This window comes from Gouania willdenowi, chromosome 17 (genome assembly GCF_900634775.1).
Source record: "Gouania willdenowi chromosome 17, fGouWil2.1, whole genome shotgun sequence".
NCBI lineage: Eukaryota > Metazoa > Chordata > Actinopteri > Blenniiformes > Gobiesocidae > Gouania > Gouania willdenowi.
Window position 1 is genome coordinate 13020712 of NC_041060.1, and position 17555 is coordinate 13038266.

General features: G+C 37.3%; 1 protein-coding gene across 1 annotated transcript in view; it reads right to left on the reverse strand.

Moving 5' to 3' along the window:
* LOC114479365 (vertebrate ancient opsin-like) overlaps nucleotides 1-12914 on the reverse strand; it is a 72949-nt gene extending 60035 nt beyond the window's left edge. Inside the window, exons 1-2 of the mRNA XM_028473033.1 lie at nucleotides 12424-12914; nucleotides 257-585 (exon numbers count right to left, since the gene is read on the reverse strand). Of these exons, the coding sequence (XP_028328834.1) occupies nucleotides 257-585; nucleotides 12424-12829 (735 nt within the window). The 5' untranslated portion in view covers nucleotides 12830-12914. The remainder of the gene's footprint in view (nucleotides 1-256; nucleotides 586-12423) is intronic.
* Between the last annotated feature and the right edge of the window lie 4641 nt (nucleotides 12915-17555).

Genomic DNA, 17555 nt, shown 5'->3' on the forward strand with positions numbered 1-17555 from the left:
AATAATCAAAATATCAATTCACCCTTGGGTAGGCACTGCCTACCTTGCCTACCCTGACTGCACGTCACTGCATATAAGGATCATGATATCTTAATGATCTCTAGAACAATTTAAACCTAGTCTTGCCATAACAAGTAAAAAAAAATCGCTGTTCTTATTAACCTGAGAAAGAATCTAATACTACATCTAACATTAAGTGTTTGCAACTATTGCAACTATTATTTAAAATCTCCACCCATTCCAGCATCAGCCTCACCTGTCTGATGGCACACAGGAGCTTCCCGTAGCAGAAGACGATCACCAGGAACGGCACAATGAGGCAGAAGATGAACAGACAGATAATGTAGGAAATGTTATTCATCGTCTTGGCCGTCCACTCGACAGAGCAGGTGGTCCCTGGACCCTCTGGGCCATAGTGGCTCCAGCCAAAGAGTGGTGGTACGGTCCAGATCAAGGAGTAGACCCATGAAAGGATGATGCCCAAGGATATCTTCCGGTAGTTAGAAGAGTCTGCCTCAGTCGGGCCCATCATGGTGCTGTAGCGCTCATAGGAGAGCACAGCCAGGGAGATCAAAGAAACAATACCTAATGTGAAAACCAGAGAGAATAAACATTTTACATTATATTCATCAGATTCATGAGGAAATACTCTTCATGTGTACTTTCCTTTAGCATGCAGGGTGAGGTATATTTAACTTTAATGGGACCATAAAACAGAGAGAAGTGATGCACCACCATTATGACATAAACCATTATGTATTTTACAGTAACCATTTGGGCTATGAAGCAGTTAAAGGTCTTTAATGGTTTATCGGTTTAGGTTAAGAGGTTATAATTTCTGAAAAAATAGTTGCCCGAGCAAAGTATGAAGCGTAGCACGCTCAGAGGTGTAAATATTACTGATAAAATGACACCAATGAATTCAATTCAAAATAAAAGAAGATTAGTATATTAAGTATAGCTACATTTATGAACTCTAAAAGTGAGAAAATAACCACCATTCAATGCTGTTTTGGTGTGGTGCATTATAAATATAATCCGTCTATTGATAATTTTAAAACAAACAATAATAATTTACGGTTGGGTGTAGAAATGTAACAAATGACTCCTTTTAAAAGTAGAAAATTACTGATTTAGATATATACTCAAGTACTTGTAATCTGTTACTTTCACCTCTGAGCACGCTTTAAGCAAATCTTGCCAGCTTATTGAAGCAAACCAGCAAATAAATACTGTATGTTTGTCAACCCTTAAAGCTGGGGTATGTAGAATCTGAAAGAAGCTCTGCATGCACGCACACACCGTGGAACTCTTTGTAACTGTTTTCTCCATAGAGGCTAGTAACAAATGTAGGGACTTTATCTTGTGCTCATGGAATTTTCTGATGTTTTAGAGACATGAAAGCACATATCACTCACTGCTGTGAGGACTGTAAGAGGGTCAGAGTCACAGCTGCTCCTCAAACACAACCAGCCGATCTCAGCTGATCAGAGCAGACACACTCTGTCCACACTGCAGATGTATTGGGTCTGTTCTTTCCACCCTAGATCATTTTTATTAAGCTATTTATTCCGTCTGTTCTCACTCTTTCTCACTGACTCGGGGCGTACTGCGCTGACTGAAAGCGGATCGCTTGCAGTTCGCTGCACGACAGGGTTCCTCCTGAACACGTTTATGCCTTTATTCTGTTGCTTCTCCACCTCAGTCTTCCTTTTCGCTCTTGCTTTGCCATGTAACCGCTGTGCCAAAACCCACATTAGAGACTTCAGCTGTCCCTATTCTCAGAGCGAGAATGCGCATCGACTTTTGACGAGTAGCTCGAGCAGCCAATAGTAATGCTTAAAACAGCTCATGGGATCTCCCTGTTGGTAGAAAGATTGGCTGAAGTCCAGCGTTACGTTTCTGTATTTCTAAAGCTCATTTACAAGGCCAGGAGAAGGAGCAGAGATTCACTGTCCACTCAGAACACTTTGGATTACGACATGCAATACAATATAATGAGATGATTATAGATTTTTGACCAAATAAAACAAAAAAAAAAACATACATACCCCAGCTTTAAGCTACCTGAAGTATAGTGCCTGTTAAACACAACTAAGAACTCTTTCATCTCTGCCTCTGTGAGCTGGTTCCAGGTTTGTTTTGATGTGATTGTCATGTGCTTTTTCTTAATGCTCATTGATTTTTTGGCAGTGATGAAAAGGACCTGAAGTACCATCATCTTTAAGATAGTCCAGGCCTTTCACATTTACTGTGTAGAGAGGGGGGAAAAAAGTAAAAATTGGAAGCAAATGTTTAGTTTTACAGCAACAGCTGTTGGGTTGTTCAAAGTGTTTTGTTGTTATGTTGCTCTGCGTAAATACACTGACCACGCCGTTGACGTCTTTGGCAGGAGGATATCTGCCGCACAGGCTCTGGGCCTCTGTAAGCTTTACTAGTGAAATTGAACAGGACCAACATAATCTTAAAACAACCCACTTGTGTCTATTGTTTGATCATAAATGACGCACGGCAAATAAAACTGAATATTATTATTTTTCCTCGTATATTTCCGAATAGACAGCTGAATCCTAATCCTCTGTTGTTCACTGTGTGCTCCCTGTGAAGTCTGAAGTGAAATGAGGAGATGGCTGTCCTCAAACAGCAGGTGTGCGGTCAGATGTTGCCTTTTCAGCTGAAAATTATGGGAGAGGGTTGTTACTGGGGCGCCATCTGTGAATACTGCAGTAGCAAAAACTAAATAGCAAAGACTAAAATACAACTTTAGTTTGATGTTTCACTTTGTTTACACAGAATGATAATGAGAATTAAGTGAGATATACCATTGTGTCAAGGAATAATATATGCAGTGTGCCATGAAAGTGACACTTCATTTTCATTGTGGTTTCAATAGTGATTTATTTTTGTTGTAAACACACACACACACACACACACACATATATATAAACTCACTACATTCTTAATTAGGAAGGACACAGAGTTTGCTACAGATTTACAAACTCCTGACATACAAAACAAGTATTTCACCTATAATATCCACACCTTTTTTCAGGCTTTTCTACCTAACAATTGTTATTTTAATTCAGGACCCAGACTGATTTGAGTCCCAGAGACTCATTCTGTCCTGCGTTGCCAGGTTTGGGATATTTAAGTCCATTACACTACCGGCAAAATGTCATCACGCCAGTTCCCATAGTGTAGATGCTTTTGGACATAATCCAAGTAAAACTAACATCCTGTTTTGTTTTATTAAGGGTCCATACATGCTGTGAGTATGCAGTTTTGTTTTCTTTTCTCTTTTTTATTGAGAAAAACATTTTTTTCAAGGGAGACCATCACAGTATACAAAAAAGCAGACAACATATACTGTAACTTAAATACAACTAAGATATCATAAAATCATTTGAAATCCAGTTAAAGCAGATTGCACGCTTCTGTTAAACGGTTTGTCATGGTTTTGCATTTAGCCCGAGAAACAAGACGCTGGACCTGAAGAGACTGTTCCATGACCAAAGAGTATCAAACCAATTTTAATATCTCACAAAGACAACCCAAGGAAATTTAAAATGCAGTTTTTAAATGAGGATTTTATTTATTAATTGGAGAAAAAAACCAAACCCATCTGGGCCGATGTGAAAAAGTAATTGTCCCTGAACCTAATAGCTGGTGAGGTCCACCTGCGCAGCAATAACTGAAAACAGTTGCAATAAGTGATAACAAGTCTTTAGCATCGCTGGGAAGGAGTTTTTGCCCTCTCTTCTTTGCTGCATGGTTTTAACTCAGCCATTTTCTGGGGTTTTTGAGCATGAACTGCCTGTTTACTGTCACACTACAGTTTGTTTGAAAAGGTTCTATTTAAGTGAAACAGCATTTTATATTTACTTGGGTTGGCTTTGTTAGATTTTAAAATTGGTTTATTGATCTGAAACATTTAAGTATGATAAATATGCCAAATACTGTAATCAGGAATTGGGAAGAGGGCAAATACTTTTTTGCGGCACTGTATATAGAAAAGGAACATTAATGCAAGTCTACAAAAATGAAAAAAGTTTACACCCATAAAACTGTCACTCAAACAATCTCATGATGTATACAAAAAACCTGTAGTATTAGTGGAATACTATGTAAATGCACCCATGTTTTATTATACTATTATTTTGTTGCACATGTTGTATTCATTTCTCCACAGCTCTGTATAGTACTTTGTGATTTTATCTGCAAAAAGCGCTTAATTAATAAATGTACTTACGTACTTACTTACTTACAGAACCGATTTAGCCCATTCAAGGCTCTGATTTGTTTGGTGCTTTGATTTTACAAGTCAAATGTTTTTGCTTCTGGAGCCTGAGAGTGATTATTACTACAAACTATACCTAAATACCACGTCCTTCTCAGGGTTTCTCTCGCCAGTGTGAGTTTGTTAGTCTGTTCGAAGGATTATATCAAAAACACAAAACATTTTTTTTAATTGTGTCTTTCATTTGGAATGGACAAAAATATCAAAATGACATCATTTGCATAAACAAATACAAGTGACCATCCAATTTTGTGATTTTTTTTTTTAGTCTAAAAAGCAAGCAACATCATCCATCCACTTTTGACCAAATTTTAACCAAAGTTAGACCATACGGCATGGAAGATTCCATCAACTTTTGGAGGGGATCAATTTAAAAAAATCCCTATGTCTCATCTTTGGCATCTTTGAATTATTTCCAATAATACATATCTTAGTTCATGATTCAATCGATTTTCACAAAATTTGACTCCACAATTATCTCAGATTGGATTAGGATCGCTCACTTCAGTGCATATCTGACAGAAGATATTTGGCGCTTGGAGGAGGATTTGGCGTCATATATCATCTGTCAGATTTGATATTTGCTCATTTACCTTGTAAATCTTTGCATTTGGCTCTAGAAAAAAAAGAAACGTTTAATAACTATAATTCTAGACCACGTGTAATCACAGAAAACCTAAGGAACAGACAAACTAGTTTGACCAATGAAGCGCTTATATTAGCGCTACATCAGCATGTTGGAGAATAAACCTGCATGTTACCGGCAAGAATGTTTTATTATGTTCATGTTAAATCTATATAAAAACAATAAAATAAAAAAATCTAAAACCTCATCTACATATATTTTAGTTGTTTAATGGAAGTTTTAATCATTTATAAAGAGGCAGGTTTGAAAACAGACACTAGGACAACATTGTAGCCCGCTTATTTACATATTTTCTTGCTGTTTATTCAGTCCACAGCTCCTCAAAGTAATTTCCCTTCCTTAATTACAATGACTAATCACGCCTGTTTATAAAACGTAATCACGCTTAACTGCATTACCTTTGCTACGGAAGAACAAGAAGAAACCAGAGACTTGGCTGCTTGAGGTGATTATTTTTCAACCAAAAACACTTATTTTCTGCTCTTTGACAGGTGTGGTGTAATTAATATTTTTAGAATAACATTTAGCTCTCTTTGCTGCTACCAAAATTGCTCTGCATGCCTTAATGAGATAATAAACAGCAGACATGCAGGGAAGATGTTGGCAGCAATAGTTCTGACTAAAGAACATTATACATTCATCCTATGCAGGCAGCTGCTTGGGTTCATTTGCGTTAAGTCAGAGAGGGACGTGGGTTGATGGAAATCGCAGAGACGATAATTACATAAAATAACTCCAGTGTTTGCAAACCATTACAATTTCAAATCTGTGCAATCTAGGTAGGAAATGTTTCACAAAGTTCACAGAAGACACTTCCAAACTAGTCATCTGTCATGATCACATCAGGGGGTTGTCTGCCAAATGTTGTGCTTGATTATAATTTATCACTCCTGGTAAAATAAGTCAATTATCTCAGCTAAAATTATTCAATTTTCATCCTGATGAGTTCAACCTTGTCTATGGTTGCACTAAGTGCATCATATTGAGGCTATACAATGTAATAAAAGACTGAGGCTGGCATTATGCTGTCATTATCTATCATTAGCATTAATAAGATGTCATAAAGGCTGTTATTAAGTGTTGTTTGCTAAATTATGACACATTTTGCTAAATCATGACACCTTTTGATCCATGTTGGCATTTTTGGGGTTAGGTGGAGGGATCTAGTGGAGTTAGGGTTATGGTTATGGTTATGGCAGTGGTTCTCAAACTTCTTTTGCTCCAGTACCTCCTTTCTCTTATTTCTGAATCAAAGTACCCCCTTTTGCAACATTTCACTTAGAAAACTATTTAAAACTTAAACTATAGAGCATAATGATGGAATGAATGAGAAGAACACCACACTTTTTCCATTTTTTTTTTGTGAAAATGATTGTCATCGCACGCTGAAGTGAAAGAATAGAAGAAATAAGCAATTTGAGTTGAAAAATAAATCATGGAATCCATGAACAATACTGTCCACCTGATGCTCATGAGGGTCTGGTACCACAGTGTGTTTTAACACTGCTTTTATGCAGTTTTGGGTAACCAAACCTTTTTTTAAACCTCTGGTTGTTCAGTACTTTGTACCATTTCAAGCTATTCATTGGACTTGCACGACTTGAATTGCAATAAATAACTGGAAAAGTTAGGGTGTTCTAAAACTTTTGACCGGTAGTGTACATATTACTGCATTTTAGTTGAAGTACGTTTATATTTCACAAAGTGAAAGTATAGAAATGCAGTTGTTTAAGATTGTGAGTTGTTTTAAGAACATTTTTAAAACTTTAAAATCTATTCTAATTTTTCAGAAATTTCACGCAACCCAATTTAAAGTGGGTTAGAATAACGCACGACACTTATTGACAGCCTTCATGACACCTTATTCATGCTAATGACAGGTGTCATGTCATAATAATGACGGCATATTGTCAGCCTTTATGTATGAAACTTTAAGTGTTACCTAAAAGGCAGCTGCACAGGTTGGATGTAACTTCACTCCGTCGAAAATCAAACATCACCCTCACATTAATCATCAAGTCTGAGTCAAAGGAAGTCTTTGGATCAAATCTTCTAAATAATTCATATTCCCTCAGAAGCTTCCACAAATTGTTTCTATGTTATTTGTTTCTTAGGAACATTATTATCTACACTGTTTCCCCATGAGCTGTAATGTTTCAGCAACATGAGAAAGAAGACAAATATACATTTTTTAATTAATGGCTGCACCTTAAGAGCTAGTAAACAAAGCTTGCTTTTTTATGTCTCAAAATACATATTACCTATAAGTGTTATTCTACTACTACATCATCATTTTCATATTCATATTGAACTTATTAGGCTTAATGGTGAAATGTAACTCCACCAATTTTTATACTAGAATAAAGTCCGTATATATAGATTTATGATTCCAGTTGTCTGCTTCAATAGGTGTTGCTGCATGCCATGTGCAGCCTCTGACCTCAGTTGAAAACTCAGTGTGGGGTTAATCGAGTGACTGTTACGAGAGCTACATTGCTTTACCAATGTACATTCCTTACAGATTATTTTCCTTTTTTTATTCTTATATATTATTCCTCAACAGCATAGGTAAATAGCTTTTTTCCATTACAGAGACAACATTTTATTGTAGGGCTACATTGTATGTGACATTACATCAGTGGTTGACGTAAAAAATTTGGTTGTGATCCCATTTTCATATCACAAATTAAATTTTTGGCCTCTTTTTATTTTTAAAATTAGCTTTTGATAATCTTTGTTGTTGCCATGATTAGTGCACAAAGTGACAAGATGTGCCAGCTCAGATATTTTTATACAGCATTTTATTTGAACTAGATTTACTGTATTATGTTTTTTAATAATAAAAATAATGCATTGGATTTTTTTTAATCTAAATTATTGATATATTAGGGTAAGCCCCTTGAGGTGTATCACCTCGTTGTCAAGGGGGTCCCAGTTTTATAAAGCACTTTTTCATAGACACTCAAAGTGCTTCTACATTGATGTGCATTATTCTTTCTCTCCAGTGGTGGTAAGCTACTATTGTAGCCACAGCTGCCCTCAGGCAGACTGACAAAAGTGAGGCTGCCATAGTGCTCCATCGGTCCATCAACACATTCATACTAGGCAATGTGGGTGAAGTGCCTTGTCCAAGCACCCAACAACAATGACTTAGAGTGGGATTCAAACCCCCAACCCTTCTGTCGTTGGACGACCCACTCTACCACTGAGCCACGGTTGCCCCAAAGTGTGCAGTGATAGGAGGTTCATGACTAATTGTCTGAAGGGGTACAGGACTGTGAAAAGGTTGGGAAACACTGATATAGACTTTTACAAACAGACTGGAGTCAAGGGAAAACATGAGTGAGAGAAGAAGAAACATATTGGCTTTTCTTCAATGTTGGGAACAATATCTGTAATAGTTTTTTGTTTGATTTTTTTCTTTTAACTTCAAAACAGCAGCACAGATCAGCTTTAAGAAATGACACTACAAAAAGGAAAAAAAGCAACTTCATTACAAACAAGCTTCAAAATGACAACAAATATAGCACTGAAAAAAAATTCCCCTCCAGTGTCTCAATTTCCTCTCAGATGTGCCAAAAAAAAAGCCCAGTGTTCTGTTAGAACAAGCATCACAAGGCTTGGTGTTCAGGCTTGACGGGTAAATTAGTTTAAGCTGCCCCCCTTAAAAAAGGAGACCATACACGCATCAGGAGAACACACCTTTTAGAGGGAGGTGAGAGGGAAGCCTCTGTAAATGATTTATAAACCTTTTATACAGTCTTCATTAGAGCAAAGCTAAGGGTGCTGACTGTGTGTCCAGGGTGCTGTGTCCTTTTGCAGTCCTGCAGAGCAGATCAGGGCTGAGTCTGATAAGCTTTAAAGGCCAAATGTGCTTTCTTTAGTCTCCCCTACATCCACTCTCCCTTTTTCATTGTAGTTACAAATCTTCATGAAACATTAGATCTGAATACTTGTTGGAAATGTGTAATGTACGTTGCATAAAGAGACTTTAAAGAACCAACTGAGGAAAAATAAAGGAGCACTTTGGAAGTGTTCAATATCTGCTCCCACACAAATACAACTTATTTACCATAACATTCCTGGAGAACCTGATAATAAATAATTACCTTTAACGCATTCCTTTGAAATATGACTTAGAACTGTTGAAAACTGGGCAAATGACCAATTTAAAACCAAATATCTCATTTTATTTCATTTATTCATTTACTTATTTAAATTAGGACAATACATATGAATCATTGTCAGCAAACTGCGTCAACATAAATATGCCGGAGTTAGCATAATAGCTCAATTTCATGTGATACAATAATAACATGCTAAATAAAATGTTAAACAACTTAACATCCAGTTAAGCAACACGACACAATGAGGCAAACATTAAACCTGACTGATGACAGAAAACATGATAGCACATACACTATTTACAATAACAAAAAAACAACAATCAGGAGTTGAAAGAGCCCAAGAAAAAAGTACAATATTATCAATGTGTTGCATGACTGCTTTGTTTTCAACCAATCTGGGATCTGGATTGTGGTTAAACTGAACGGTGTAGTTTGCAAACAGCTGACTATACTTATTATAATTACTGTATATTTCCATTATATATGCATGTTTATTTAATCCTAATTATTGATGTTTAGTCCTTTCGGCGCCACAGTAACAAAAGTAATTTCCCACAAGGTTTATTAAATAATTCTGAATTTCAATTAAACTTAGCTCCATTCCAGTTGGGGTTAGCTCTGGTTTAGGGATAATAGATAATAATGGAGAAACCTACTAGTTAAGTTCAAATGTTGAACTTGTCAAACTTGGACTTAATTTGCGCTTTTACAATATCAGCTCCTTCATCCATTCACATTCACAATCACACACCAATGGGACAGAGCTGCCATGCAAGGCACTAATCAACCATTGGGAGCAATTTAGGGTTCAGTGTCTTGCCCAAGGACACGTCGAAAAACATAGACAGGTGTAGTATGAGATGGAACCTCCAACCTCTGGATTAGAAGACGACCTCTCACTTGTGCCGTCATCGCTCACATGATCATATGTTAGCTGTTTGTTTGTTTGTTTGTTTGTTTGTTTGTTTGTTTGTTTGTTTGTTTGTTTGTTTGTTTGCACCATTGGGGGGTTTGTAAACGTGAGCATTAACTTGTAGTGTTTGGTCAAACATCAGGTGACATCAGGTCAAAGAAGAAAAAAGAGGAACTCAATAAATGTGAAACTTCTTACATTTAAAGCAGGGATGGACTACACTATCACAGCGGGGGCCACACAAGTGTGATTGTATTTGATTCGAGGGTCACATGATCAATATTCATGTCAGCATTTAGAATAATGACCAATCAAAGCATTAATATGTTTTGATGTTTTGTCGGTTTTTTGTCATTTTGTGGGGGGTTTTTTTTGTCATTATGTGTGTTTTTGTTATTTTTTTGTGTTCTTGTTGTAATATTGTGTATTTCTCTGTCATTTTACCCTTTTTGTTGTTGATTTGTGTATTTTTGGAGTCATCCCTGCCTTAAACTTCTTACATTTAAGGCAGGGAAGGACTACACTATCACAGCGGGGGCCACATAAGTGTGATTGTATTTGATTCGAGGGCCACATGATCAATATTCATGTCAGCATTTAGAATAATGACCAACTTCTTACATTTAAGGCAGGGATGGACTACACTATCACAGCGGGGGCCACACAAGTGTGATTGTATTTGATTTGAGGGCCACATGATCAATATTCATGTCAGCATTTAGAATAATGACCAATCAAAGCATTAATACGTTTTGATGTTTTGTCGGTTTTTTGTCATTTTGTGGGGTTTTTTTTTGTCATTATGTGTGTTTTTGTTATTTTTTTGTGTTCTTGTTGTAATATTGTGTATTTCTCTGTCATTTTACCCTTTTTGTTGTTGATTTGTGTATTTTTGGAGTCACTTTCTGTATTTTTTGTTGTTGTTTTCTGTATTTTCCTGTCATTTTGTGTAACTTTTTTAAACAGTTTGTGTGTCTTTGTAGCTATTCTGATGTCATTTTGTTTGTTGAAGTGATGTCTGTCTTTGTTCTCATTTTATGTTTTACGTGTTTTTTTGTTTTTGTGTACTTATGATGGACTTCATGTTCCTTCAAACTTCTTGAGTTACATTTTTGGGGGATTTGCTTTGGGGGCTGCAAAGGATTAGACTGAAGGCCCAATGCGGCCCCCAAGCCGCCAGTTGCCGACATTAGATTTAAGGGATCAAGGGTATTTTTTCCAGTAATTGCAAAACCAATTACCTTACTGGTGATTTATAAGTAACCATGCAATCCTTTAAAAAGTCCTTTTTTTTTTTTTTGGCCTAGTTCCAGGTGAGTAGATAAATGCGTGCCCTATTCTTAGACATATCATTGTGTCCTATTTGCGTCGATATCAGCAACAATCCTGACCAACGTCCCCTCTCTCATTATAGTCCCTCCTGGGTGCGTTTATCCTGTAGCCAATGCTGCTGCAACCCAAAGCACTATAAGCACAGCTCTGCACAGGCAGCTCAATGAGGCTTCTTTCTTCTTTCCTTCCTTTGCCTGGGGCTCACTCACTCAGACTGGATGTAACAAGCATTTAGCGGCCATTTATTAACGAGTTGCGCGCATGCACAACGGCCAAATCACCAGCTGTGGTTCATCATGATTCATCATTTGAGGACATTGACCAAGCGCCCATGGCAAAAAATATATCTTATTAACCAATAAAAATAAATGAAAGAATAATGCATGCATGCACATGGAGATGTAAAGCTGAGTGCATGCACCCAATGCTGTAGATAATGACCAGTGATGCTGCAACATGAGCCAGTTTGAGCCATCAAGCATCACTGATGTCTGTGCTTTAACACTTCACACATTCACACAATGATCCTCTTACTGGATTTTTTCCACTGTCTGCAAACAGGATAATTCTCTGTGGATAAGTAAGACATTAGGTGTGCAGGATGATCACACCCAAAAATTAAAAAAAAAAAAGAGGCAACATGGAAGGAATACTATATATATATATATATATATATATATATATATATATATATATATATATATATATATATATATATATATATGTATATATATATATATGTATATATATATATATACGGTATAAATCAATCATTAGATATCTTATTGTTTCATGGCATTCATTCAGTACTATTTGGTGTCACATTTTTCCACTTCTGATGTCCTGGCTTTTTTGTGTATATACTAAGTTTGAACTGACCATAAAGTAAAGACGCCTATAGTCATACAAACCCTGCACATTTTAGACAGTCTAGCATCGTTATAATCGCTCAAATGTATTAAATACACGTTTATCGCGCACAGATCAAGCCCATCGTCATTTATATCCAGCACAGGATATGTGAACCACATAGTTATACGTACATCTCAAGCTATTTATAGCCAATTGAGGTAGTTTTAAAACACAATATTTTATCATATCTACTTACCGAACAGGGAGTTGGCGAACCCGTACCACACGCATCCCCCTTCCCCGATGAGCCACCGTCCCTGCGTACTGGCTGCGAAGCTGAACGGAGTCCCCAGTACGCACACCAGCAGGTCGCTGATGGAAATGTTCATGAGGAGCAGGTTGATGGGCGAGCGCAGCATCTTGTAGCGGCAGAAGAGCACGATCACCAGCAGATTGTTCAACAGTCCAAAAGTGCCGATGAAGCCCAGGCACACGGCCACCACCAGGTTCCCCGTCGGGGTGAGTGTGGTCCGGTATGATCCGCCCCCCTGGTGCCCATCCCCGGCTCCGGTGCAGCACACAGCCCCGTCGCTGCTGCTGCTGCTGCTGCTGCTGCTGCTGAGTCCCGCGCAGCCGCCCAGGCTCACGTTGGACACGATCATGGTCACTGCAGTGGAAACAACAGGACAGGACCGGCCACAGAGGCTAATGTGTCGCCGACATTATGTTTTTTCTTTTGTTTTCTTTTCTTCTCAATAGCAGAGACACACTCCCGCTCAGAGCCAACAACACTTGTTGCTTAAAAAAAAAAAAAAAAAAAAAAAAAGCCCAAAAGCTGAGGCTGGTTGGTTGGTGAACAATCTGCTTGTGTCAAAACTTTGGGAAGTGATTCAGAGGATACAGAAAGTTTTCAGCAACATGCACTGCACTCTTTTCAGAGACGCGCCAGTGTCTCAAACTGACACCTTCCCACTCGGTCCGTATTTAAACCACCGCTGCGCTGCCCGCCATACACCGGCTGACGCTGGGGGCTGGAGGAGGAGGAGGAGGAGGAGGAGGAGGAGGAGGGAGGGGACACTCCGTCGTTGGGTTGGGAGGTGAACGCCAGAGCTCCAGCAGCGCGAAAAATAGGATCGTGGTCGACTCAGAAACATGATGAACAGGAAAAACTAAGCGGTAAAAGCCATTCCTGTGCCTTCTCTGCGCACGGTGATCGGAGCTGTCCATGGTGCTGAAGTGCCAGCAGCTAAACAAACAGCAAGGGATTCGGGTGATTGTGTTCAGTCACATTACAATGTTAGGCTGTACATATCATAAGATCAATTGGCAGTGTTGGCACTTGCCAGTGCAACACAAACACTTTCAAAGAAGCAAAAGTAACGTTTCCTACTGCCTACAAAAAGTAATAAGAGTAAATTCTACTGCAAAAAGGAGAAATCAACCTACATACACAAGGAAGACCACAACTTTACTGTTTCTGAAACACTAAAAACCTGGACGGATATCATTAGAAAATATAGATTTGAAGGTGACTGTTATTGCTGTGGCAGACAACTCACCAGGACAATCTGACAAAACCTTTACAACATGGATAGATAGAGGTATTACAGCCATGTGCACACTAACAAAATGAAACATGTTTGAGTCTTTTGAAAAGGTTAAAAACTAATTTAGATAACAAAAAAAAGACTTGTTTTGTTAAGGCACTTTTTTTGATGCACAAGTAAAAACAAGTATATCATCAGAAAGCAACGTGCTGGTTAAAATGATGATGGATGCCTATGAGGAGATGCCTTCCAAAGCTGCCTCTAAACTGTATGCATGTCTACAGAAATGTAATGGTAATATCTCACTGTATGTAAAATCTAAATGGGAAGACAAACTGCAGACCAAAATTTCAGAGTGTGATTGGCTTTTGTTTTGTAAGACACTCTAAACGCTAGAGAGAGTTCAGGCGGAAAAATCTGACACGCTTCTTTGTCACGCCGCAAATTAAAAGCAAACAGACAGGACAACAACAAAAATGTTGGAGACAATGTGGAAACTATAATGCTAATCACAGTCATATATTCTGGTCAAACTATAACACTTCTGGGAAGACAATACTGGACTTTTGGAGGACATCCTGAAATATAAGGTTCCCAGGGACCCACGGGTTCTGTATCTGGGATTGATCCCAGAAGGAGTTATTATGAAAGAAGACAGGTACGTCAAAATAAGGATTGTTGCTTATAAGAAGGCCATTACTAGGAACTGGTTAAAATGTGATGTTCCAAAACCAAGGCACTGGATGGTCATTATGGAGGAGATCTATGCAAAGGAGAAAATAACTTTGCACAAAAATGGAGGAAATGGACATTATTCAAAAACAAAGACAATGCTTACTCAACAGACTGAGAATTTGTTTGCCTCCTTTGTGTTACTTTATTTATTTTCTCTGTTCCTGCTGTCTCTGTACAAACAAAACTAATGAGTGTTTTTTTTTTATTTTTATTTTTTAAAGGAGACATATATAATAATTTGCGCTCTAACACAGAGAAAAAAGTAAGTTACCGGAGAAGTGTTCTTGTGCACCTTATTGTATTATGCAGTCTTGCCAATATAACTTTTGAAAGCTAAATATCAGTGAAATGTTCATAGTAATATGCTATTCCCCATATCCTGTCATATCCAAGTACACATTTTTAAACCAATATTGTCTATATGTCACAATATAACTATTTAGTGTTGGTAAAAGATTGATGTGACATTTGTGAAATACAAATACAAGTACCTAACTTTTTCTTATCCTTTCTTCATATTTCTTCGATATTTGTCTTTGTCTGAATTCATGAGCCTTCAAGAAATGCTAAAAATGTCCTCAGTGCCCTATAGTTGCACTTAAAGGGGACATATGCCATTTTAATTTGTTCTAAGAACCGCAAAAACATAGTATTTGAGGTACATTTTCATCAGGTTGGGGGTGGAGTCCATGGGTGGAGATACCAGCGGAGGGGAGGGGATTTTCTTTCCCGATTTCACTTGTGACATCACAAACGTAGAACATTTGAAACGGAGCAATTTTCTTAGTGATGTAATTAAACTTACTCAGACCACAAACAAACGACTGGATGGATTTATTTCATATTTTGTGTGCCGTGTGGACACTCAGGTTACCTTATTTGTGTTCAAAAAGACAGCACAAGTGGATTTTTCATAATACTGTATGTCCCCTTTAAGACTGAACAAAGCTGCAGCCTTTGTGTGTTCACCTTCTTTTTAAAGTATTGTTTTTGTTCTTTCTTTCTTTCTTTCTTTCTTTCTTTCTTTCTTTCTTTCAAGACATCAAAACCAATTCTTTTCTCCTCCACATTGCAAAAAAGAAAAGATGAATGAAAAGGAGCCGAAAGAAGTTAAACTGCCCCCTCCATAAAAAAAAATGGATTACATTAAACAAAGGCGAACTGCCAACTGTCTCATATTTCTTCAACATAATACATTGCACATGCTTTTTGAACATATTAAAGTGATATTGACATTTTGATGTCATCATTTTAGATTGTTCCATAGCCTGACCTCATGAAATGCACTTTTATTTTGTCACTGTTCTCATTTTGGGTTTTATCGAGTATCTACCACTCGCAAGTTATAATTACTTCCTCTTAATGTTTTTTTTTTTTTTTTGTTGTTTGCTTGTTTGTTTGTTTGTTTTTTTACTGTAAAGATTTTTGGTTTGTACTTTCTCCCCTGTATCAACTTTCACTAATAATTCTCAGTGCTTGTTTCTGTAAAAGAAAAATATATACATACAAGGCTTTTTGATTCAGTGACTGTTGTGCCTTGTGAAAAACAGCCATAATTTTGGATATTTTAACCTTTCTGTGAAGTCAAAGTAGAATTTTGGGCCAAACTTACTGCTCAGCAGTTTTTCTATTTTTTTTTTATTTGTCTAATAGCAAAATATCCACCGTTGGATCATTTATTTCTAGTTGGTAATAGAGTATTTAAAAAAGTTTGAGTACACATCAATGACTCCTAAAGACGGCGTTCATGTTGAGCAGCAAGTAAAGAAGATTTTAATCTCGTCTTAAGTCACGTTGAAATTGACCAAAAGGAGAACACAGGTTTGAAATGTCAGCCATTAGATAGTAATTAAAAGCAAACTGATGTGGTTAAATGTTGGCATTCAGTAGGAAAATCTATGAAATCTTGAATATGCATGGTGTGCCCTCTACATCTTTTGACTTTTGATGATACAAAATCTGAGAGAGTAACTTATTCTTTCCCGTAAGGGTTTTTTTTTTTTTTTTCTAACCTCTTCTCTGCCAAACAGCCGCCCTGTCACACCACAGAAAGGTAATTACCCGTTAAAACGGCACAGCGGCATTTACTCTGACAACATCCTTCCTTTACACCAACCTAATTGTGTTGAATTAAGACACCTGGGCTTTTTTTCTGAATACAACTCCAGTTTAATCATGGCAGTGAGACTGGGCAGTTGGTATTCAGTTAGTTTTGGGGTCAACTGTGGCTTTACTCAAGAAGATGTCTTGGAACATAAAGTACAAATGAGGAAAGGACGCCACTGACGTTATACGAGTATAAATCAGAGAGAAGATGACAGTAGAATGCTTTAAAGGTGTTATCCTATTCACAGTATTTGATATTTTGGTTTTTATCATTTAAAAATATCTCTGGTACCTCTTTTCCCCAATTTCTGATTATTGCATAGTGCATTAAGACTATAGTCATGCTGCTGTCTGTTGTACACTCAGATACTTTGTACCAACACTCTAAGTTTTCATCAGTTGTTAAAGCAACTCAAACCTCTTTTCTTCCAACTTAAAGTTTTAGTTATAAAGCAAACTAAAATTTTATTTTAAGCTTACCACAAAAAGTGATTTTTATTGAACCACGGTATCAGGTTAGAAGCAGAGCACTATTTTACTTTTGGATGTTAGAAATTATTAAGTTTGAAAAACTGAAAACATTAAGTTGACTTGCCTTCATTTTAGGTTAAACTAATGCACATTGCAGCATTGATTTGAGAACAATTAAATTATGAAGTCTTTCAATCATGTCTGTTTTGTTATGCTAACATAAAAATACCTGATTATAACCCTATACAGTTAAATTGAGTTGGTCCAACTATTTTCTATTTTCAGTGCGGTGGCTGATTACCGCATGTCCTCATGTATACAAGCCAAGTCCCATCTGAGCCCTTTGGTTGTTCACATTTCTCACTGTTATCATAAAGAAAAACAAAGCAATGAAAAAAAACACACATGGGCCAGTCCACTGTGTCATTAAATCTGTGTGTACATCAGCCTTGTTAATTGTGTTCATAAACCCCGCAGAGCTTTTCCATACCTGCAATTACACTTCGGGGTTCAACTCGGAAACAATGTT